Source organism: Lipotes vexillifer, unplaced genomic scaffold (genome assembly GCF_000442215.2).
Source record: "Lipotes vexillifer unplaced genomic scaffold, Lipotes_vexillifer_v1.1 scaffold1, whole genome shotgun sequence".
In the NCBI taxonomy this organism is placed as follows: domain Eukaryota; kingdom Metazoa; phylum Chordata; class Mammalia; order Artiodactyla; family Lipotidae; genus Lipotes; species Lipotes vexillifer.
Window position 1 is genome coordinate 1,555,900 of NW_006779068.1, and position 25,948 is coordinate 1,581,847.

The 25,948-nt window shown below is 38.8% G+C and overlaps 1 protein-coding gene across 4 annotated transcripts in view; it reads left to right on the plus strand.

Annotated features, from left to right (window-relative positions):
• Nucleotides 1–25,948, plus strand: part of FGD4 (FYVE, RhoGEF and PH domain containing 4) — a 200,841-nt gene that overhangs the window by 171,777 nt on the left and 3,116 nt on the right. For all 4 annotated transcript variants that reach the window (XM_007452184.1, XM_007452186.1, XM_007452187.1 and 1 more), the window contains exons 8-15: nt 5,784–5,922; nt 8,202–8,260; nt 8,574–8,720; nt 14,497–14,669; nt 17,901–17,931; nt 18,150–18,242; nt 18,585–18,710; nt 23,134–23,274. In XM_007452184.1, the coding sequence (XP_007452246.1) occupies nt 5,784–5,922; nt 8,202–8,260; nt 8,574–8,720; nt 14,497–14,669; nt 17,901–17,931; nt 18,150–18,242; nt 18,585–18,710; nt 23,134–23,274 (909 nt within the window). The remainder of the gene's footprint in view (nt 1–5,783; nt 5,923–8,201; nt 8,261–8,573; nt 8,721–14,496; nt 14,670–17,900; nt 17,932–18,149; nt 18,243–18,584; nt 18,711–23,133; nt 23,275–25,948) is intronic.

The following is a 25,948-nucleotide window of genomic DNA, read 5'->3' on the forward strand; positions in this document are numbered from 1 at the left end:
AACCATATGATCCAGCAATCCCACTCCTGGACATATATCCAGAGAAAACTCTAATTCGAAAAGATACATGCACCCCAATGTTCATAGCAGCACTATTTACAATAGGCAAGACACGGAAGCAACTTAAATATCCATTGACAGTTGAATGGATAAAGAGGATGTAGTATATATACACAGTGGAATACTACTCAGCCATAAAAGTGAATGAAATAATGTCATTTGTAGCAACATGGATGGACCTAGAGATTATCATATTAAGTGAAGTAAGTCAGAAAGAGAAAGACAAATACCATATGACATCACTTATATGTGGAACTAAAATATGATGCAAATGAACTTATTTATGAAACAGAAACAGACTCAAAGACATAGAAAACAAGCTTATGGTTACCAAAGAGGAAAGGGGGGTGTGGGAGGCATAAATTAGGAGTTTGGGATTAGCAGATACAAACTACTATATGTAAAATAGATAAGCAACAAGGTCCTATTATATAGCACCAGGAAATATATTCAATATCCTGTGATAAACCATAATAGAAAAGAATATGGACAGAGAATATATATGTATAACTGAATCACTTTGCTGTACACCAGAAACTAACACAACATTGTAAATCAACTATTCTTCAATTTGAAAAAAGAAAAATGTCTACAAATATGTTTTTTTTTTTTTGCTATACACGAGCCTCTCACTGTTGTGGCCTCTCCCGGACGCGCAGGCTCAGTGGCCGTGGCTCACGGGCCCAGCCGCTCCACAGCATGTGGGATCTTCCCAGACCGGGGCATGAACCCGTGTCCCCTGCATTGGCAGGCAGACTCTCAACCACTGAGCCACCAGGGAAGCCCAACAAATATGTTTTTAACCCATATATTTACCATGTCTGGAATAAGTTCCTTTCAGCATAAAAATGATGTGTTTCTTGTGAGGCAGAGTGAATAGCAATGAATTTTCTTGGGCTTTGTTTATTTGGAAAATATTTTTTTCTTCACTATTGAATGATAGCATTGCTAGACACAGAATTCTTGGCTGATAGCTTTTTTCTTTCAGGGATTTGAATGTCATTTCACTGCTTTCTGTCCTCCCTTGTGTCAGATGAGAAGTTAGCCCTGAATTGTATTGACAGTCCCGTGTATGTAATGAATCGCTTTTCTCTTGCTGCTTTCAAAGTTTTCTCTATGTTTTTGGCTTTTAACAGTTTGAAAATGATGTGGATCTTTTTTGTATTTATTCTGCGTAAATTGAGCTTCTTGGTTGTGTAGATTTTTTTAAATCAGTCTGAGAAGTTTTCAGCCATTATTTCTTTGAATTTCATATTTTCATTACCCAAGTTTCTTTTTTAAAATAATTAATTAATTAATTTTTGGCTGTGCTGGGTCTTCGTTGCTGTGCACAGGCTTTCTCCAGTTGTGGCGAGTAGGGGCTACTCTTTGTTGAGGTGCGCGGGCTTCTCATTGTGGTGGCTTCTCTTGTTGCAGAGCATGGACTCTAGGCACGCGGGCTTCAGTAGCAGGCTTCAGTGCGTGGGCTCAGTAGTTGTGGCTCGTGGGCTCTAGAGCTCAGGCTCAGTAGTTGTGGCACACGGGCTTAGTTGCTCCATGGCATGTGGGATCTTCCCAGACCAGGGCTTGAACCTGTGTCACCTGCATTAGCAGGCAGATTCTTAACCACTGCTCCACCAAGGAAGTCCCATTATGTGAGTTTCTGAGACCTGTTCAATTTTCTTCCTTTTTTCTCTTTGTTCTTTACACTGTATAATTTCAATTAATATTCCTTCAAGTTCATTGATTCTTCTGCCATCTTGTTTCTGCTGTTGAGTCTCTGGGGTGAATTTTTCATTTTAGTTATTGTACTTTTCAACTCCAGAATTTTCATTTGGTTCTTTTTTATACTGTCTGATTCCTCCTTGAAAATTGCTATGTATGCATGTATTGTTGTTATACTTTTCATGTTCTTCAAATATGATTACCTTTATTTCTTTGAACATACATATAATAGCTATGTTGAAATCTTTGCTATATCCAATATCTAAGTTCACTCAGAGACAATTTTATTTGACTGCCTTTTTTCTTCAGTGTAGGTTAATACTTCACTATTTATTTGAATATCTCTTTTTGTTTTTGCTGAATATTGGACATTATTTGTTTATTTTTTTATTTTTGGCTGCGTTGAGTCTTTGTTGCTGCGCATGGGCTTTCTCTAGTTGTTGCGAGTGGGAGCTACTCTTCGTTGAGGTGCGTGGGCTTCTCATTGTGCTGCCTTCTTTTGTTGCAGAGCACGGGCTCTAGGCGCGCGGCCTTCAGTAGTTGTGGTGCATGGGCTTAGTTGCTCCGCGCCATGTGGGATCTTCCCGGACCGGGGCTCAAACCCATGTCCCCTCCATTGGCAGGCAGATTCTTAACCACTGCACCACCAGGGAAGCCCTGGACATTTTAGATAACCTATTTTGTGGGAACTCTAGATTTGGATTTTCCCTACTGAGAGTGGCTGCGGTTACTTTTGTTTTTTGTTTGTTTGTTTGTTTATTAACTAGCTTAGACTAAATCTATGAACTTTATCTCTCCTCTGGTATGCAGCCACTAATGTCTCTATTCAGTTTTTTGTTGAATATTCTTGTGTTTGTATGTGATCTTGGCTTTATAGGGGTTGCCCCTATATCTGTGTAGGTTAAAGATCAAACAGTTGTTAAACACAGGTGCCTAACTACCTAGATCCGGTTAGCTTCTCTCCTCTGCTGATGGCCCTGTAATTGTGTGTGGAGGGGCACACAGTCATTTAAAGATCAGGCCATTTCCAAGTCCTTGTGGCCCTTTCCCATCTCCTATCTGTATCTTCTGTCTGCATCTCCACAACCTCAGAGTGGCCAGGAGGTTGCTGGCTTGGGCTCTCTTCTGTCTCTGCTGGTTTATTCACACAGCCTCAGCCAAGGAAATGATTGTCCGACCACAACACAGCTTCAGGCTATTAAAGTCTTTGGTCTTCCCCACTTGCCCACCTCAGAGACCATCACTTCCACTGACAGTGTTGCTGGGCATATGGTTCACCGCTGTAAATCAAAGGAGCCCTCTTCAACATCAGCAGAGAAACTGCCAGTCCTCACAGCGTGCCCCACCCTTGCAGAATCTTCACATTGACTGAGCTGGGAGAGGAAGCGGTGCAGCCCCAGGCCAGAATACCACAGCTTCTTGCTGTTCTTACCCAAAGTTCAGCAGTTTTTAAAAGAAACACTTTTCAGATTGTTTTGTGCCTTTGGTCAATTTCCAAAGTGCTGAAATGATTGTTGTTGTTGTTGTTAAAATCAATTTAATCCAGCTTTAAAGCTGCTTTTTATTTTTTAAAAATTTTTATTGGAATATAGTTGCTTTACAACATTGTGTTAGTTTCTACTGTGCAGCAAAGTGAATCAGCTATAGGTATACATATATCCCCTCTTTTTTGGATTTCCTTCCCGTTTAGGTCACCACGGAGCATTGAGTAGAGTTCCCAGTGCTATAGTAGGTTTTCATTATAAAGTCGCTTTTTAAAGGGAGGATTTTGCCAGTCTCCTCTCTCAGCCATAGCCAAAAGTCCTGCTCTTCCCCTTCACTCCTTTTTTTGAACATCTCTTTTCTCTCACGATTAAGCACTCATCTGCCTTTCTGAACACTGGCTCCTTCTTTGGTTCTTTCACTAACCCCTTTTTCTATTATTGAAATGTGGGCAGAATACAAGGTTTTTGCCCTTCATTGTCTTCTTTCTCTCCACACTCTCAGTGATGTCATAGTTTCCCAAGCCTTTAACCATCATGTCATACAGATGCTTATATGGTCATTATTTCTAGTGTATTCCTCTACCCCTGAACTCCAGTTACAAAATGCTGAGTGCTGGCCACACAATTCTGTATGAACATCTTGTTGTCAATACAAAGTCAACATGTTCCATTCCTGTCTTTAGCTTACAAACATTTTTTCCACTTGACCTTTTGTGCCTTGCATAGAGTAGCTTGTGGTTATGTGATTGGATTTATCACATAGCACCAATATTCTTCTATTCACCAGAATTTGACCACTTGGCTTTATCTTTGATTTGTCACTTTTCCTCATTCTCTTTATGTGTTCATTTGCCTGTTAGATAATATTTTCAAGGGACTTAGCATGGAGCTTGTTGTATAGTAAGTGCTCACTACACGATGGTGGTCATTATCATTGTTTCATCAAATACTAAAACTATCTCAGCAATGTCTGTCTTCTCCACGTTATGAGGAAAGGATGGAGTTGTGAAAGGAATGGTAGATTGAGAATCAACTAATCTAGTTTAGGATTCTAGTTTGCCACTTAGAGCCACTTGACCTTAGAAAATTCTCCTAACTTTTCTGAGCCAGTTTCTTCATGTAAAAATTTGGGGATCAGTAATATTTTCCTGGAGATATATACGTGTGTGTATAGATATATATACACCATAGGCTTGCTGGAGAAAATCAAATGCAATAACTAAACTTATAATATTAATATCTTACACTTTATTAAGGAAAGCCATTAACCCTCAGCTTCCATGCTAATTTCAGGCTCTTTTTACTTTTCTCCTGGTCTACAATAACTTCCAAACTAGTTTCCCGACATCTGCCTAAAGCCACATTGCTGTAGGTTAATCTTAATAGCTGTCATATCTAATGATATCACTCCCCTGCATGAAAACCTGCATTAGATGAAGTAAATCTAAACCCAGCTTGACATTATTGCCCCAGATTACATTTTCTTCCTTATCCCCTATTTCCCTATAAATATCTTATTTCCGAGCAGAACTCAACTGCCCCCTTTCACTAAACATGCTTCATGCCCCACTGTCTTGGGCCTGTTCTCCAAGGTCCCTCTTCCCGCACTTAACACCTGGTATTCCTCATTTCCCTGCCCAAAGCCTGACCTCACCTGAGTTTATGTGTAAATATTCCATTCTCTATGAAGCTTTTAGTTTCTTGTTTGCTTTGAATGCAAACATCATGTCTTAATACAACATTTTTTACCCTGCAGTGCCCTGATCATGGTCATCAATAAATATAGTAAGAGGGTTTCTTCTTTGTTTAATATGAACAGGAACACACCTTATTTTTCAAGTAATCTTTTTTCTCTCCTTCCATGTTGACAGCTTACTGAAAGCATGTTCTATAGACTCAGTTTTGCCCTAAGCAAAGGAGATCTGTTTAGAGTTTGGTTTCTAATGGAAAAGAATGCCATGACCTAATGAAAAATTAAAATTTTCTCATCTTGTCACTCTTCTACATGTGGAGTCTTTTAAGTTAAAAGGAAATGACATTTATGGTAGCCTTATTATGAAATAGTTTCTGCTGAGTCCAGAGTCATTTAATGCAGTGTTACTTAGTGAACCTCATTAAATAGATTCTTCTTTTGAAAATCTCTGGAGTATGATTTAATAATGTGACCTGACAAACCCTTGTAGTGACTAATTGAAGTAGATGCCATCAATCTGGAAATTTCTTGCTTAAATTCCGCTTGATTTTTCTTTCTGTTCTTAACACTAGATTGGTGGTCCTCAAACTTTAATGGAAGAACTGCAGGCATTTTTATGCATATGCCCAGGCTGTGGCCTCAGAATTGTGGTTTCATAGATTGCGATGGGGTTCAGAATTTCCATTTTTAATAGCATCCCAGGTATATCTAATGCAGGTGATGCACAGACCACACTTTGCAGTGAAATGCTGCCCTTAATGAAAATTCTATGTTACGTTCAACTTTTTTAGACTGGCTAACCTAATTTTTAAATCTTTTTTTAAAAACCTTTCTCATTACAGAAACAGAAGATCTGTGGGAGCTTGACTTTGCAGCATCACATGCTAGAACCTGTTCAGCGGATTCCCCGGTATGAGATGCTCCTTAAGGACTACCTAAGGAAATTGCCCCCTGGTTCTCCGGACTGGAATGATGCTAAAAGTAAATACTTCCCCCACCCCGGCCCCGGCCCTGCTTTCCATTTTGGATAATTTAGTGGCCAAGTAGGCTTGTGATTTCAAAGTGAGATAGGTCTGATAGCCACTTTAGTAAAATATTGGTGCCAGAAAATAACCTCACTGGAAATTGTCATCAGCACGTCAATTAGGCAAGCACTTTTGAGCCCAAATCATAGGCTTGGAGCAATGCAAATCACATTTCTCATGCTGGTTTCACGTTAATCATTAACTCTGAAATATAAAACTGTAGTCTTAGAGACATCTGGAATAGCAATACACAGTTACCTTCTCACAGGAAGAATACAACCATTCAGAATTACTAGTGCTGCTGGTTAATTAGGTAGGTTGATACATACCAAGAAAACTAAGATGATATTTACTATGTAAAAATAGCCTAAGCGGGGACTTGGGGCTTGGAAAAAAAAAAAAAAATAGCCTAAGCAAAGTGATATCTCTCTACCTTTCTCTACTCTAAGACAGAAGAGGCAGTGGTGCTGTTTAGTGTCAGTTAACATTTTCCCTGAGAAAACTTTATTCCTGCTCTACTCCTGTACTACATTTTTTTTTTATGAAAAAATAAAAAATCTTTTATTTTTTCATTAGATCATAATGGAAGACTTTTTAGGGCTTAAGAGTTTCAATAAGAATTTTGTTTTCTTGTGTACTTAAAAAAAAATCAGTTAACTGTGAAGAGAAAATTTAACTTAGATTAGTAATCAACATGTACAAACAATACTGGTGTACAATCTTAAAGCATTGCTACTTTCTCTAATAATTTTTTGTCTGCTGTTATAAGTGAACCTTGTTCAGAGATGAACACAAAACACAATGTTTGGTCTTATAGACTGGGTCTTTTTCTGAACATAGGCTATCTGTGATGTTTCTCCCACCATCCAAGAAGTTCCTGACCACAGGAACTTCTCATCTCCCCTTTCTTCCTCTAAAGTTTAGAATTATCCTAACTTGTCTTCTTCCACTTTCCACTTCATCCCCACTTTCCACTCACCTGGCCTGAGTGCTTGGTTTTAGTAGTGGTAGGATTGGAGGTTGGATCACGATTGCTACTTCTCAAACTAGTCTCTTGGGTGGTGGCCCCAGCCCATCTTAATTTGTCGCCCTCTACCTTGGATCCTATGTGGAATGCAAAGAATTGCCAAAATCAGGATAGTTCTCTAAAATATAAATAACAATTCTGCTTCTTCTATACTCAGAAGACTTTGACTCCTGCTAAGGTAGCTATGTCAAAAAGCAGAGAGTCAGCAACGTAATAGGGTATTTTATTACTCTTTTTGGTTTCCCATTACTACTTACACTAAAATTGTAAGGAAATCACAGAAGTACTTTTAGAGACCTAAAAGTAGAGGGGAAAGCAAAAAAAGTGCATTTTGTTCAGCAGTAGAACGAAGAAGACAGAAAAGTTGGTTCAGAATAATGAGGTTGTTGTGGTAACAGAATTAACCCAACCAGTAGTCATAAGATAGGAAAGAAAGGAAGAGAGCAAGACGTGATGTAGGATTGAGAACATTCCCTCAGGTTAATCCAGCAGGAAGCCTTAGCTTCCACATCTCTTCACCAGTAGTCCCGAAGCTCCTACCTTGCCCATATCAGAGTTCCCATTCCCATCTCTCGCTACCACCTGCCCTAGCAACAAAACCCTCCATCAACATTGGCATCAGAAAATTCCCTTTCACCTAGACTAGAAATGTGAGTGTGTTTTCGCAGAGAAAACTGATTATGCTTGGTGGTTAATTTGCTTATAAAACTAGTGAAATACTACGGCTGAAATGTAGAAATTTGAGTCAGAAGACTTTGGTTCTAATGTAGCCCTTCAGTATCATAATTTGTGACCTTAGCCAAGTCACATCACTCTCTACTTCTTTCATCTGCCAAATGAAGCTAATATACTTTCCATTCAAGGTTGCATAAGAATGAATTGACCTAATATATATGAAAGCCCCTGACAAAGTTCCTTGTACCAAGCTAGTGTCAGGGTGTTTGTTATTTTGAAGGTCCCTTATCGATTAAAGGTACCTGAGAGCCTACTCACTGTATATGACTTTTAATGAGGAGATACCCTTCAAGTTCCAAATAATCTGCTTACAAATGAACTTTTGAAAGTATCCAACTTATAAATGCAAATTGCCCCCTGCTTTTATCGTGTATCTTCGGTCTCAGATTTCTTCTTATTGTACTGTATATTATTCAGCTATTTAGTAACATAGTAAGGACAAAATGTATTTACTTTTCTTTTTTTCCATTTAGAATCACTTGAAATTATATCTACAGCAGCAAGTCATTCTAATAGTGCAATAAGAAAAATGGTAAGTGGTTTCCAGAGGAAATGGGAATATTCTAGTTAGATAATTGCCAATAATATAGTCTGATATTATCTACAGGTTTGGACCCAAATGAATTGATACAAGTGAACAAAAAAGATTGTTTATAAAATGTTTAGTGTTATCCCTCTTCTCTCAGGTTTTAGTTTGATCATAACTGACATACTTTATACCAAAATTTATGCTTAGTTCCAATCCCTTCTGAATTATGTATATTTTAGCTAAGGTCATTGATTAAAGGAACTAAGGTGAAACCTCCTTATATGTGATCTTGCTGTGTTTTGTTTTAATTTCCTAGGAGAACCTAAAGAAACTCTTAGAGATTTATGAAATGTTAGGAGAAGAAGAAGACATTGTAAATCCTTCAAATGAACTAATAAAAGAAGGACAGATCCTCAAACTAGCTGCTCGGAACACATCGGCACAAGAACGCTACCTTTTCTTAGTGAGTTTTGTAGTATGAGAAAGTCACATAAGAATAACCCATAAACATTGTTATATGCATCTTGGAAAAGTAGGATGCTTGCTTGCTCTCACCAGAACAATTATATCTAACCTGGTTTAGTCAGTACTGTCAGGATTCCACATCAGGGAATGTCCTTAGTAACTGAAACTTGTTCTTTCAAGGACACAACTCTTTTTTTGAAGTATTTTTCTATAATTTTTCTGTGTACTTACCATGTATCATTTACTCAGTAACTCGTAGTGACGATGATTTAACCTTTCCATGATGATCGTAGCCATCAGTGTATATGTGGGGACCACTATTTTTAATTCTTCTAGTTGAAGAAATATATAGACAAAGTTGTAAAACTTGTGCCTCAAATATCTATGTAAAAGTACATGAGTTTGCTACATAGTTCCTTTTCACTGCAATCAATCTCCATCCCTTCCTTAACTTCAGGGAAATGACATTTAGTCTAGAACTTATCGAAAATATAGGAGCTCTCCCTGGGGCATCCAGGCCATTATATTTTAGTCTCTGTTAATTCCAGTTCCTTTCTATATCTAGTGATATGATAATAATCATAATAGCTAACAATGAGTAACAATAAGCTAACATTGAGTAATAGCTCAGTAAATGTTAGCTGTTACTATGATTGTTATTATAGGCAAAGAAACAGACACATTGGTAAAGAGGCTGCCCGGTAACTGGCACATGACACATTCTCAGGATGTTATTCACATCTGACTTTTCTGCTGCAAGGCAGTCATCTCACTAGCCTTAGTATGAGTTGTTGGGGGCTTAGAGGTTTCTTTTGTCTGGTTACAGCTTCCTTTGAAAGGAAGATTTACAGGAACTAATTGTCATGCAGAAGGGTATTCAGTATCTCTCTTGAAAGCGTTTCTACTTCAAGTTTGTATAACTCAAGAAAATTGAAAACATGTCCACACAAAATTTATACATGAATGTTCATAGCAAAAGTATTCATTATAGCCAAAAAGTGGAAACAAAGTAAATGTCCATCAATTGATGAATGGATAAACAAAATGTGGTATAACCATGCACTGGAATATTATACGGCAGTAAAAAGGAATAAAATACTGATACATGCTACGTGGATGAACTTTGAAAACGTTGTGTAAAGTGAAAGAAGCCATTCGCAAAAAGCCACACTGTGTGATATGATTCCATTTATATGAAATGTCTAGAATAGGCAAATACATAGAGGCAGGAAGTCAGTAGTGGTAGCCTAGGGCTGGTGGGGAGGAGGAAATGGATACAGGATTTCCATTTAGAGTCAGGAAATGTTCTAAAATTAGATAGTAGTGATGGCTGCACAATTTACAACTATATAAAAACCATGAATTATACATTTTAAAAGGGTATATGAATTATATCTCAATAACTTAAAAAATTTATAGATATTTTACAAATTAACTATAAAAAAATCTTCATTGGAGCTCAACAGAAGAACTTCACCTTTCAGAAGCTTTACAGAGACCTAAATGTAAATCAGGGACATGTGATGTCATGTTAGGGTCCAGAGAGCTGTTTATTTTGAAATGTAGGTTTTGTTATTCAAATATGGTGAGGCCAACATATCAGGAGGTGATTGCCATTGAAAAGATAGTTATACTCGCAGATTCCAAAAAGAGGGGGCATGCCACACCATGGAAGAGCTACATGAGAAAGCACCAGAGTTGGTCAGAAGGCAGAGAAAGCAAGCAGCAAATGTGGGCAAGAACCTGTACTGTGGTTTCTGCGAGAAGGAATAGGCAAGGCAGAGGAAACCAGCTTAGAATTTGCTAGTTTAAATAATTTCATCAGGCTCTGGCACACAGGGACTGTTGACTGGTACCTAGCCTTAGGGTTCTTACGGAAGGGGAATACTGACTCGGAGTGTAAGCACTCAATAGAGGAGGTGCTTGGGGTGTGAGTTCTGGATCTGTTAGTTTCCGTATGAAAGTCATGCTTGCAGGTGAGTCACTCACTGTCTTCAAAGAATTGAGTAGTCCTGAGAGGGGGCAGTCCTCCAATGTCAGCAAGGCCCCAAGATGTCAAAGCATCAAAAATCCAGATTAAAAAGACATGCTTAATATACTGTTCTGGGCAAAAGGCCTGGGAGTCAGTGTCTTCCCTTTGTCTTTACCTGTAGGTGCTTAGGTAATTTTCCTTTCCCCTCTTCAACATCAGTGTCACAGTTTCTGTAGTTAAACTTTCAGCTCTGTGTCTAACCAATGGCCTTGGTTTAATTTTCACATTTGAGAATTATTCTGGAAATAGTTTTGGATTGAATACCTTAATTCAGAGCCAAATTAAACAGCTATTTGGAGGACAGATGGCAAAGAGCCTTGGGGGAATACAACAGTAATGACTTAGAGAAAAGTACCCATCTTGTTCCAGTTATTATAAGCTATCAAACATATCATGTCATTGCCTTCCAGGAGAATGGAGTCATACAGCAGAAACTTTAGGAAAGCCTTATTCATCTTTTGAAGACCATCTTAGAAGCAGTTCTTGTAGTGTTCATTCCTTCAGTCCTTCCCCTCTAGTACTGTACTTGTCACAGAATCTCTCCTCTCCCCAGCACACATTTATTCCCATGGAGCATCTTTATTTTCTTATATGTAGAAACTTCAGAAGTACCTTTTATTTTTTCTCCTTTCTCTCTAGAAGGAAAATGAGTGCTAGTTTTCTGTTTCCTATTCTGGGGATATTACACGTGTAAATCTGAAAAACCAAGTTATATTTAGAATTTGATTTCAGCTTTCAAATGATCATCATGTGTTTGCATATTTACTTGCCTCCACATCATGCTTTTTATTTTATGTAGGGTACTCTGTTGAGTAAGTAAATAACCACACCTGACATCTGAAAGTTAAAAAAAAAAAATCACTGAATTATCCCATAGAATGATAGGAGGTTTTATTCCTGGCTCTTTGGAGTTCTAGTCCTTATTTCCTTATACCTTTTGACAGAGTTATATATATATTTTTCTCTTGACTTATTTAAACTTTGAATACAGGCTGGGCACTGGAAATTTCCTCCAACAATGTATTTTTACCTTCTAAAACAAACTTTGATGAACTGTCACTTGTGAGACATGAAATTGAATTATTTCAATCAAATATATTTTAAAGAGACTTGAAATAACTAGTCGAGGAACCCTGGAGATCAAGAAGCAGGAACCTCCCTACACTTTTAATAAAGTTGAGACTTTCTTCTAGGTTTCGGCACAGCCTAGCACTTCTAGAGCTTGCCAGCCAGAGACTGCTTTGTTAGTAACTACTTCCGAGCAGCGGGCATGGAATAAAAGGAGTTTCTTTCACTGAAAAGGAAAGTCAGTCTACTTGGTGCTACAGTTGTTATAACTCCCTCTTTTAGCACCAGCACAACCCAGAGAAGGTGATGGTGGCTTTTGCCACAGGAGCCAGGTTCACCGAGGGAACAGGACTAGCTTTACGTATATGGCATCTTCTTTGTAAGCATTATCACCTTCACCTCTAAGTAGAAGAAAACGGGTATTTATTGGCTAGTTCTGTCCATTTTGGTGGCACTTTGCAACTCCTGCAGTACCATTCAGACATGGCCAAATCCCTTCCTGAGAAGGCCTTATAGAAGAGAGAAAGAAATACTAACATGAACAGTTAGCAAGCTGTTGCCTTAATCAAGCTGGGATGGTGATGAGAACCTTTAAGAGTATTTTCAGATCTTTAAATTCTGTGTACTACAATGAGGCTGTGATTGCCATACTTAGAATACAGTGGACAATTAATGATAAAGCATTATGTTCCCTTCTAGAAATGTAAATGTGAAATGTGGTGCTCAGATATATATGATAAAAATGTATTGGGCTTCCCTGGTGGTGCAGTGGTTGAGAGTCCGCCTGCCGATGCAAGGGACACGGGTTCGTGCCCCAGTCCGGGAAGATCCCACATGCTGTGGAGCGGCTGGGCCCGTGAGCCATGGCCACTGAGCCTGTGCGTCCGGAGCCTGTGCTCTGCAACGGGAGAGGCCACAACAGTGAGAGGCCCGCATACCGCAAAAAAAAAATATATATATATATATATATATATATTTAGTGCCCTTTTATTTCTACATTATCCAGTGTGGAAATGAAATTTATGATGCTGGTTATAGGAAGTTGCAAAATAATGTATGAGGAACAAACTGGTAAAAAATTTGCTTTCAGAATGAGTACAGTGGACATTGTCACATAAACATGTTGAAATGTTTTAAATATCCATCAACATTTCTTTCATGGTTGGAGCTAAAAAGAGGACCTGACAAAACAGGACATTATTCCTCATTTAATCCTCTCAACAACCTGTGACTTTTACAGATAATAATCCTGAGACATGAAAGGTTACATAAGTGTTTTAAGTTCCCAGTTGCTTTTGCCTTACAAAAATATATTTAAGCCTAGAAACAGTGTTAGAAACAATAAATATGAAGTAGAAAGATAAATATGGACCTTCTTTAGGAATCTGCCTACAAATTAACCCCCATATTTAGAGTTTCATCCTTTTGCATGTTTTAATACATTTAAAAGTTAATTAAATGCCTTCCCCAAATCATTGCTTGGTACTGATTAGCAGGAGCTGTTCATTGTTTTGTTTTGTTTTGTCTTGTTATAAATTTACTTATTTTTTATTTATTTATTTTGGGCTGCGTTGGGCCTTTGTTGCTGCGCACGGGCTTTCTCTAGTTGCATTGAGCAGGGGCTGCTCTTCGTTGTGGTGTACACGCTTCTCACTGCGGTAGCTTCTCTTGTTGCAAGCGTGGGCTCTAGCCATGCGGGCTTCACTAGACAGGCTCTAGAGCTCAGGCTCAGTAGTTGTGGCGCACATGCCCAGTTGCTCTGCGGCATGTGAGATCTTCCTGGACCAGGGCTTGAACCTGTGTCCCCTGCGTTGGCAGGCAGATTCTTAAGCACTGCACCACCAGGGAAGTCCAGGAGCTGTTCATGGTTGACTAGAAATGAGGCACTAATTTGATTCAGTTTCAAAATAAGGTTCTAAATAAAGACTTTTTGCTAAAATAAATGACTTTTCTGTTAATTCGTACATCATGAATTCTTAAGCAAGATGTGGGGCAGGGGCTTCCCTGGTGGTGCAGTGGTTGAGAGTCCGCCTGCCGATGCAGGGGACATTGGTTCGTGCCCCGGTCCAGGAAGATCCCACATGCCGCGGAGCGGCTAGGCCTGTGAGCCACGGCCGCTGAGCCTGTGTGTCCGGAGCCTGTGCTCCGCAACGGGAGAGGGCACAACAGTGAGAGGCCCGCGTACCGCAAAAAATTTGCTTACGTTTTTAAACAACATTAAACACATTGGTAAAAATAATTGCTACATATTAATCTTTTCCTCTAACAGCTGTTGTAGACTTGTTGCCTGACACAACAGTTAGAAATTTTATTGTCTAAGGGCTTCAACTTACATGGTTGAGAACTTCAGTTTCTGGTATATAGTGGTCCTTAATAAATTGTTGCTGAGCTTAATTTCCTTAACTAATTTCCTTACTAATACAAAATGATGATTGGTTTACTTAAATATTAATAAAATATTTATGAACCAGCACAGGGAGGAAATATATGTTACAAATTTTAAAATATGACAATTTTGATATAAGCATAAAAGCTCTCTGGTATTTAAGTAATTTTTCTCACATAGAAAGTATGGTATTCCCTGGAATTTTTGTCTAGGGCTACTTTCAATATTGGTCACTTTCCTCTATCTTCTTTGTTTTCCTTTTTTTTGACGTGTTCTGCCTTCTTGCAGTTCAACAACATGTTGCTGTACTGCGTGCCAAGATTCAGCTTGGTGGGCTCTAAATTCACAGTTCGAACCAGGGTTGGCATTGATGGAATGAAAATTGTAGAGACTCACAATGAGGAATATCCACACACTTTCCAGGTATCTGGGAAAGAGAGAACACTGGAACTGCAAGCCAGGTAAGAGAACCATTCCTATCTCACAACTTTACAAAAGAATCAGAATAAATCATAGGACAAAATAATTCTGAGGATCTATCCCATGTCTGGTTGGACATAAATGGAAAGAGGTAAGCTCTTGAAAGTCAAGAATTATGTCTTCCCTTTTGGTTCCTCTGTAGTGCCTAGGATAGTGGTTTTTCAGACAGTAAGCATTCAGTAAATTAAAGTGACTGAATTGTTGCATTCAAGCCAAAGTTTTGAGTCTTCTAGGAAAAAGTTCTCTAACCTTTTTTCCGCCATCCTTCCTTTTGGTCCACAAATGTTTATTGATGTTTATTATTTCATGATAAATATTGAAGCTTTAACTATCTGTCCTTCAGAGACTCTGCATTTATAGGACTTAATGGCACTTTGATGGAGAGAATGATTTTGGAAATCAGTCATTTTGGAGGCATTTTGGAAAAGATGATTCTCTTGCCACAGTTGAGGATACATGAAGGGGGCTATTTGGGGCCCTAGTAGCCTCTAGCAACCAGGACTTCTGGAAGGGGTGGCTCTTCTTATATGTTTATTGAGTGGGAGAGAAAGAGCTGGAGGCCTAGCATCCATCCTCCTAGCATAACCCTGTTTGGAAAGAAAAAAACGAAACAAAACATGAGAACCACTGTAGTAGATCACAGCTACCTCATGCGTGAACCTCTAGAAGACAGAGTGCTGTCAGGTTTTAAAATATCTGCTTTAGGAAGCTGTCATCCATTTATCCTATTTAAAAAAAAAAAACCTAGCATGGTGAAAATTGAGATACACCAAAAGTTCACAGATCAGAGGTTAACTACTGATCCCAGCTCTGATGGTTTTCATACCCTAGAATCCATGGAGAATCAGAGAGCCCTTCTGTTCCTTTCTATTCCTTTGCACCAATAGCATGTGGTTCTGGCTGCTTAGGTGAACTCATCCTGGATATTTGTGTTTAGTAACTATGTACGAGCTTAAACTTCACATTTTCAAAAGAGAATATATTATTTTAATAGGAATCTGTACCCAGGGAGCCAGGGAATTGGTGATTATAGATATGGAACATGTGGCAGGTTAGGAAAGTTTGAAGAAATACCTAGCCAGTTCTTTGATTTCCCACAGAAAATATATAATGAACCTGCATTACTTAGGGAGCTGACAGGAGACTGCCCTGAGGATTAGGAGGCAGCATTTCAAGGATGAGTTCAAATGGTGGAGGACTTGGCTTGGATGTTATGGTTTTCCTACTTTATCATGGTGTGATTTGGACCCCAGCCATCAAACCCAAGAGAACAATTTATGTTACTGTACTTGGAAGCCCCTGACCTAAGTCCTCACTCAGTGGTTGACTCCCTGAATGATTGGCCCTGGCCACAGAGAAGACTCATCAGTTGTTCTGATCATCATAGAAGTCTTCATTACAGATGAATGAAGGTTCTGCTGGCTCTGAATATCAGCATAGTTCCAAATCTGCAAACCCGAGAGATGTGTCTGAACAGCAGAAGAGAGATTATCAAGGATTCTTGGGTTGCCTGAGTTGAGACGGACTCCAGCCCCCCTCCATTAGCAGGTTGGGCTGTTTTCGCTTCAGGATGGGGCTGATTCATGAAAATTTTTCTTAAGTACAGGCAGTTATCATTTTGTAGAGTTCCAATATGCACTATTGGATACATTCCAATTAGTACTGAAAACACATTCATTTTTCCTTAAATTTCTTATTCCCCTAATCTCATTGCTTTAGTTGCATTTATGATTATATGATGAATTGAAGATCTGAATGAAGTGTGATTACTTATCTTCTGGTCTATAATGACTCTCTCAAGAATGTAGACAAACACTGAAATTCCCAGAAAGTCTGAAGGATTACATGGAACCCCAAATTGGGTATATATTTGGTGATATTTAAAGAGAATTCACTTCTGAAGCCAACACAGAAAAAAATGTTCTACTTTTCCTATTAAATAAGTTAGCCTGAAGACTGACCTCTAACACTGTGCTTCCCCTTCCATATTCAAAAGAATATAAACTTTTGAAACAAAATTATTTTATGTAGTTTTTATTCAATGGTTTTCTATTGCTAAATGGATATAAAAATATAGTGATGAGTAAATTTAAAAATCTGCCATGATTGAGAAAGTAAAACAAAAGGCATTAAAGACTTGTCAAGTTACTTTGCATTTAAAAGGCTAAAAGCAGCTAGCAAATAACTATGCTTCCAGAGCAATAGAGCTGATTTTGTGGGGGTGGGGCATAGCATTAGGGAGAAACCTTTTTTGAGGGGCAAGATTAAAGCCCCTGCCCCCACCAAGGTTCTTGGTTCAGGATCCCCAGGTGACATATAAGCAGAATCTTACATTTGATATGCACGGATTCCAGCAGTATTCCTGGCACATCATGATACTCAGTTTTTGTGAGAAAGATGGATGGTGTCACATGGATGGTATAATCACAGACTTATACATATGTGATACCTGTGGGACTGTGGCATGTGACATTCAGGCTGGGACAGGGACTCAGACTTAGCCCTAGCCTACCAAATACATGCAAACAAATAGAGCCCACTCTTCACAATCCCTCAGTTTGGAGATCTTACTGAGTCTAAAGTCTACTAAAAAGGAAATTTTTTCCCAACAGAAAATTATTAAATACTGGGGTTCATTAATCTGTGAAACCTCCTTCCTACAGGCATTTAAATCTTCGTTGTGTTTTATCTGTAATGAATTAGGTATGGTATTGCCTGAAGCCTAGCAAAATAGAATTAAATTGTTTACCAAAGGAAATGTTACATAGCTCCCTAAGACTTTACACAGATAATTTATAGTCTCAAGGATAATTGCAATCTTTTCTAAGATGGGTTGTGACTAGCAGCCTTTCAAAGCCTCATGTGTTTTCATAAAGGTGAATTGGAAGACTAGGCCTGTATCTAGTATAGTGCTAGATCTACAGATACCTGATATATACAACTAGATGATGGTGGTTAAACTAACAGAAGCCAAACTTAGCTCTCTCCATCAAAAGTTATGTGTTCCAAAGTAAGTGGATGGTATAAAGCTATGTTTATGAATTCATTTGTTCAATTGCCAGAGATTCTGTTTAATTTTTATTATAACTCCTTCTTGGACATCGCTGAATTTTCCAGAAAGTTGGACTAACATAAATACAGTTGTATGCACCAGGTATAACTCATTAATGTTCTCTTTATTCACTTTAATTTTTCGTTGTTGTTTGTTTTAGTTCTGAGCAAGACAAAGAAGAATGGATCAAGGTAAACCTGATTTCTATTTTCATTTTTGTTTCGTGGTAACCTCTGTATGTGTACCCAGATGTGCACATATTGTTGTATTATGCACATATTGTAGTCATCAGAATAAGGTCATTTAATTTTTAAGGTGATTTCCATCCTAGATATTTATTTAATAAAGTGTTTTTATTAATTTGCATGGGATACTTTAATATCTGCTTTGAATTTCATGTATATTTTAGGCACTTCAAGAGACTATTGATGCTTTCCATCAGAGGCATGAAACCTTCAGAAATGCAATTGCCAAGGATAATGACATTCATTCAGAGGTTTCTGTAAGTTGAATTAAATTCTTTAAGTTCTTTTCTCTTTGCAGTTGCAGAAGATCTATCTAGTTATTTTGCTACCCAGTCTTTTCCCTTTGCATTGCCAAAACTGGCTATTTGGACAGGATCACATTTCTTCTTAGATGAATACAATAGAGTGCCTTTTCATGCTGCTTAAATGTCTTTGAACCTTTTTTTTTTTCCTCTCTTTTTCTGGATCTTGAGTTTCAGAACATGGTTATGAGCAATGTTGTTAAAATTCTTTTTAAAATAAATAAATGAATGAACGGATGGATGGATGGATGGAAATGACAGTTTTTGCCATTAAAATGGAATCTCTTTCCTTTTTAGACTGCTGAGCTAGGAAAAAGAGCCCCAAGATGGATCCGAGATAATGAAGTTACAATGTGTATGAAATGCAAGGAGCCTTTTAATGCCCTGACGAGGAGAAGGCATCATTGTCGAGCATGTGGACATGTATGTGAGCTTTCTTGGTCATTAAGATTATGAGTCACTATATAAGTGTTGTAAAATCATTAACTTGGAAAAAAACAAAGAAATCATTCAATAAATCACTTAGTTGATAAACTTTTGTTGGTGATAACTTTATGCAAAGCACTGTGCTGGGTCCTGGAGAAAAACTGGTAAGCAAAATGGTAGCCAGCTTCACAGAGTTCACATTCTAATGGAGAAAACAGACCAAATTAACAGACAAGCATTTCAAATGACTATAAATGCAATAAGAAATCAAGAAGTTAAAACGGGGAATAACGGTAATGGAAGAGGATTTGGAACCAATTTTAGTTAGAAAAATGAAGACCTATCTGAGGCGTTTGATATTTAAGCTGATGCCTAAAAGGTGAGAAAGAGCTAACCATAAGAAAGAAGGCAGGGGCTTCCCTGGTGGCGCAGTGGTTGGGGGTCCACCTGCTGATGCAGGGGACATGGGTTCATGGCCCGGTCTGGGAGGATCCCGCATGCCGAGGAGCAGCTGGGCCCGTGAGCCATGGCCGCTGAGCCTGCGCATCCGGAGCCTGTGCTCCACGACGGGAGGGGCCACAACAGTGAGAGGCCCGCGTACCGCAAAAAAAAAAAAAAAAAGAAGGCAGGAAGAGCATTCAGGCACTGAGAGTTGTATGTCAAAAGCCCTGAGGTAGGACAGAGCTTCATCTATTCTTTTTAATTTTTAATTTTTCTTTCTTTCTTTCTTTCTTTCTTTCTTTCTTTTCCTTCCTTCCTTCCTTCCCTCCCCCCTCCCCCTGCAGTACGCGGGCTTCTCCCTGTTGTGCCCTCTCCCGTTGCAGAGCACAGGCTCTGGATGTGCAGGCTCAGCAGTCATGGCTCATGAGCCCAGCCACTCTGCAGCATATGGGATCTTCCTGGACCTGGGCACAAACCCGTGTCCCCTGCGTCAGCAGGCAGACTCTCAACCACTGAGCCACCTGGGAAGCCCAGTTTTTTTATTTTTTAAAATAAATTTATTTATTTATTTTTGGCTGCATTGGGTGTTCGTTGCTGAACACAGGCTTTCTATTTATTTGCAGTGAGTGGGGTCTACTCTTCGTTGTGGTGCATGGGCTTGTCGCTGCAGTGGCTTCTCGTTGCAGTGCATGGGTTCTAGGAATGTGGGCTTCAGTAGTTGTGGCACATGGGCTCAGTAGTTGTGGCACATGGGCTCAGTAGTTGTGGCCCATGGGCTCTAGAGCACAGGCTCAGTAGTTGTGGCACACGGGCTTAGTTGTTCTGCGGCATGTGGGATCTTGCAGGACTAGGGCTCAAACCCATATCCCCTGCATTGGCAGGCAGATTCTCAACCACTACGCCACCAGGGAAGCCCTGATCTATTCTTGAGACTGCCAAAAGGTCATGTAGCTGGAGCATAATGAGCAATCTAAGAAATAGAAAGATAAATAATAACCAAAGGAGTCAGTGACTTTGAGAAAATATGAGATGGAACCTATAGCTTAAGTAGAAGTTCAGACTTTTGATGGGGAGAGGGAAACTTCCCTCCATTATAACGGAAAGGATAAAGGGAAAGATGAGTGGAAATGTGGGTGTGTTTTTGATTTGGTGGTGGGAAATGAGGGAATTTAGGTCTGATAATATCTACATATTCATTGAAGTATGAGGAAGGGTCATCATCTGAAAGTGAAGGGGGAAGTAAGAGGGAGGGGGGAGATTTGAGAAAGAGAGCTAAGTATGTAATAGTTGTCTCTGGGCAGGAAAAAGTGAGCCTACCAAAGAAACAAAGATGCCCATTAGAGGTTTATGGTTATAAATTTAAAAGGACACACTAGTCCATTTAATGGAATGAAATATCTCTAACAAGATTCAGCAACTCAAGCCAGCTAAGGCAGTTGACAGGTTTTCAGGGATTGAATTGTTTCATATGGAAAGGGTGAGAAGGAACAAAGCATGACCTGAAGTTGGAGAGAAGTAGCAGCAGGTTTTGGAGGGCCTTGTAAACCAAGTTGAAGATTAATACTTTCTTCTAAAAAGCAACACATAAGCATAGAGAAGGGTAGGCATTGTAGTGTCATGACTGAATGTATTATTAGTATGCTTTCGTGCAACAGTTTTTATTGATAGCACATTCAGATTATTCTCAATTACATTGCAGATTTATTCTTCCTTTTTACCTAAGTTTTGACTCAGTGAGACAGTTTTATAATCAAAATCAAATTGATAGCAAACATCTTTTTTTTCCCCCCTCAGTGTAAGACGTTTTTAATCTCTCATTGAGTTTGCTTGAAATGATTTCAGATATTGACATACTTGCTTTCAGTAAACAAACAAAAATATGAATGTACTGTGACATACTTTGAAAATAAATATTAGTTGATATGAATTTGCAGATACAGACATGTCTAATTTTAAATCCTAGGGTAATTTCATTGAAAGTATGAGAAAACAATGAACGATTTTTTATTATGAATTTTACATGATGTGAATCTAAACCGAAAGTTTTACTAATATTTATATTTCTTAAATATAGTTTGTCCACTATAAATGAGGGAAAATATTGTTCTAGAAGCAAGAGGATAATTTTATTTATTTATTTATTTATTTGGCTGCGTCAGGTCTTAGTTGCACCATGCGGGATCCTTGTTGTGGCATGTGTGATGTTTCATTGCAGCACGCAGGCTTCTCTCTAGTTGTGGCATGTGGGCTCCAGAGCATGCAGCCTCAGTAGTTGCAGTGCAGGGGCTCTCTAGTTGTGGCACATGGGTTCTAGAGTGCACAGGCTCAGTAATTGCAGCGTGCAGGCTTAGTTACCCCACAGCACGTGGGATCGTAGTTGCCCCACCAGAGATTGAACTCGCGTCCCCTGCATTGGAAGGCAGATTCTTAACCACTGGACCACCAGGGAAGTTCCCAAGAAGATAATTTTTTAAAGTGCAAGGTTATTTTTTAAACAGTTACTATAAATAGTGAGCAAAATACACAAGGACATTTCTCATAGAGCTTACAGTCAGTTAGGGTGACAAACATTAATCGAAAAATCACACAAGTATATGATTACAACTTGTGATCAGTGCATGCAAAAAGCACCTGGAGGGCTTCCCTGGTGGCGCAGTGGTTGAGAATCTGCCTGCTAATGTGGGGGACACGGGTTCGAGCCCTGGTCTGGGAGGATCCCACATGCTGCGGAGCAACTAGCCCCATGAGCCACAACTACTGAGCCTGCGCGTCTGGAGCCTGTGCTCTGTGACAAGAGAGGCCGCAATAGTGAGAGGCCCATGCACTGCGATGAAGAGTGGCCCCTGCTTGCCACAACTAGAGAAAGCCCTCGCACAGAAACGAAGACCCAACACAGCAAAAATAAATAAATAAAAATTAATAAACTCCTACCCCCAACATCTTCTAAAAAAAAATAATAAAAGCACATGGAACTTTAATAGCACAGTGATAAGAGATGGGCTATATTCTGGAAGTTGGAGGAGTCTTCCTTGAGGAAGTGAAATTTGAGTCAGTATCTGAAGGATGAGCAAGAGTTAACTCACTGAAGCAGAGATGAGAGAGGGAGGGAGCAGAGCACTCTAGGAGCTGTAAGAAGCCAGTGTCACTGAAGATAGAGTAAGAGAGGTAAATCATGCAGGACAGGACTTTATAGGCCATGGTTAAGAATTTGTTCATTATCCAAGAGCAAAGGGAAGACTTTAAAGAAATTTAAATAGAAGAGAAATATATCAGATTAGCATTTTTAAGGAAGCATCTGATGCCATTTGGAAAATAGCTTGGAGGGGATCTTAGAGTAGTGGCCTGGACTCCAGGAGGAATGCTACAAGGACCAGTCATGAGGCTATAATGGTCCAAACCAGGACATTGATAGCTTGGACTCAGGTGATTGCAAGGAAGATGTAGAAAAATGGACAGATTGAAAAAATATCTAGGAGATAAAATCAGCAGGACTTTATAACATGGTGAATCTACGGGGTGAGGTAGAGAGAGGTATCGGGATGACTCCTAGGTTTCTGACTTGCCATAACTGGTTAGGAGGCTGTGCTATTTCCAGCAATAGAGAGTACTCTGAGAAGGGAACAGGTTGGGAGGGACAAAGTGTGATAAGGAGAAAGCTGGGAGCAAGGTAGACCATGAATTCATTTGGGGAAGATATAAAACGTCCAGAGGTATGAAGTGTAATGGTCTGGACCAAGCCTTTGAAGAGCTCCTACCTTTAGGGCCAGGAAGAGAAGGATGAGCAAGCAGAGCCCATCACAAACAGCATTATAATACATGACAAATACTCTAAATGTTCATGGGGATATTGTTAGTCTGATAAAAATTTGCCTTTTACATTTAACTTTTTCTCATTTATTATTACCTATAACTGATTATTGCTTAAATCTTATTTTTAAAATATGATTATTCACTCTTCTTTATTTTTTCTTAATTTAAGGTGGTTTGTTGGAAGTGTTCTGATTATAAAGCTCAACTTGAGTATGATGGTGGTAAATTGAACAAAGTTTGTAAAGACTGTTATCAGATAATAAGTGGATTCACAGACAGTGAAGAAAAGAAAAGAAAAGGAATTTTAGAGGTATGAAATATTAAATATTGGATATCTTTCAGATTTTTATACTAGAAACATAGAATTTTTTTTTATCTCTGAAGAATACAAATAATATATTTTGTTATTTCTCTTAGTATTTAACAATTTGGACTATGATGAGCAAGATTTATATTTTTGTTCTATTGCTGACTCTCGGGGTCATGCTCAGTTTTACAGAAAGAAGAGGGACAGTGCTATGTTAACCAATGTGCATTTGAGAGTAAATCCAGTCCTTCCTTGGCATCTGCGGGGGATTGGTTCCAGGACCCCTACAGATACCAAAATCCGCGGATGCTCAAGTCTCTTATATACAGTGGCGTGATACAGCCAGCTCTCCATATCCTTAGGTTCTACATCCACAGATATGGAGGGCTGATTGTGTGTTGATTTTGTGAAGGTAGCTGTGGTCAAATATTAGAGTATTAATTGACATCTCTTCTAATGCCCAACTTACTACTGTATATATATTTTTAAGAGGAAAGCTTTTCTCTCAGTTTCATCATATTGGCTTTGAAAATAATGTATGATATTATTAAAATTTAGATTAAAGTCTTATTACCTGAAAAACTCTTCCCACTTATTGCATTAAAAGAATCATTTAATGGCCAGTGACAGTAATCTGAGAACTGCGTTGAAATATTACTGAAATGTCTCACAGGTAAGTTTGATTCATGTTTTAGATAAATTCAGACCTCCCAAACCTAGGAACTGTAATGCGACTAGTATCTGAAATAAGTTTTACACCCAAAGATATTAACAACATAAGTAATAAACTACATAATAAGGGCTTTTTGACAGAAAGTTCAAGATAGCCTGGAAATATGTGAAGAATAGATCATGATCAAAATTCTTATGTATCAAAAAAAACACTTATGTATCTAAAATCATAGACATACTTGGTTTATTAAGAATTTCTACAATTTATTTAAGAATCAATGAGTGTTTATTGAACTCTACACTGTATAAACATACAAAATGTCATTTCTGTTAACTGAAGAAGGATCATAAACTTCAAGGTCCACTTGAGGTTAAAGTACAGGCCCACAAACTATAACTCTGCATTCTTCTAGGATATAGATGTTGCTTGTATGGCAGCCCAGAGTGGACTTTCTCTGGCAGGGAGGGTGGAAAGACATGCTTCAGTAGCTTCCAGAGACACAGTCTCAAAAGACTGAACAGCAGCAATGGATGAGATTAGCATAGAATAATGAGTCAAATAACTTGTTTTAAGGGGTGCATTTCAGGCTGTATCTATGAAATAAAAATCTCTAGGTAGTTTTCTAGAAAAACCTGTACTTAGAGGAAAATTAATCAATTACTTATTAGGTTAACACATTTAATCAAATGTATTTATAGTGTGAAGTCCATAAGTAGAAGATAAGTGTGGATGTGTGCATATGCACACACACATACATATATATTTGAAACTTACTCATGACAACTAGTTTGTTATGTCCTCTAGACCAAGGATCAACAAATTTTTTCTGTAAAAGGGCAGAGAGAAACTATTTTAGTCTTTGCAGGCTGAAAGGCAAAACTGAGAATATTACTTCTAAAACAAGAGAGAAAACAAATTTTCTCAAATTTTTATTGACAAAATTAAAAGTAATAATTTAGTATAATTTTTGTAATATGGTAATAAGAAGTATGGAATTCCTTTGGGGGAGGGGAGATAACATTTCACTTAGTTGGAGTCCAAAGTTTTCGTATTCTAGATCATCAGATTGATTTTAAATGTTCATCTGTAAAAACTCTGCTTAGCTCAAAGGCCATATAAAAAAAGGTGGTGGGCTAGCAGTCCATTGTTTGCCAGTCAATGCTTCTTAAACTATCTGTGATGAAGAGCCAGTTTTACTTTCTAAACCATCACAGCTCAGTATTTTTGTAAAATACACAATTATGTGCTTGGGTATCATCACAAGTCAGATTGCTATAAAAGTTTCTAAAGGCTTACTCTTGCTTTCTGTGCTTATCTCGAACTGGTAGCAAAGCAGTTTGCAAACCAGCACTGTTCAGTGGATGACACTGGATTTGAGAGGTAGAAAATAGATGCAAACCAGTTGCTTTCCATGATATGTGTAATAGAAACCATCATTTAGTCAAAGGGTTTTGTTCCCTTTTTAGCCAGTGATTTACTTATTAGGAGACAAAGAAGAAAACCGTACATGGCTCCACAAAGAGTTATTGCAATTTTAAAAACTTTAAAATTATCTCAGGTATAGGACAAAGGTTGCTGGTAAGTATTTGCCTTTTTGCTATTGCATTCTTACATAGTGATGTTGGTATAGCATTGTGGCTAAGAGTTCAGACTCTGGGTCCAGACTCAAATCCGAGCACACCAATTCCTAAATCTTAGGAAAGCTATTTCATCTCTAAACCTCATAATAATGCAAGTAATAACTTTTTGGTGTTGGTGTGAGGATTAAATGATATAAGTAGTGAGCTAAGAAAAGTGCCTTCAGGGCTTCCCTGGTGGCGCAGTGCTTGGGAGTCCGCCTGCCGATGCAGGAGACGCGGGTTCGTGCCCCGTTTCAGGAGGATCCCGCGTGCCGCGGAGCGGCTGGGCCCGTGGGCCGTGGCCGCTGGGCCTGCGCGTCCGGAGCCTGTGCTCCGCAAATGGGAGAGGCCGCGACAGTGAGAGGCCCGCATAACGCAAGAAAAA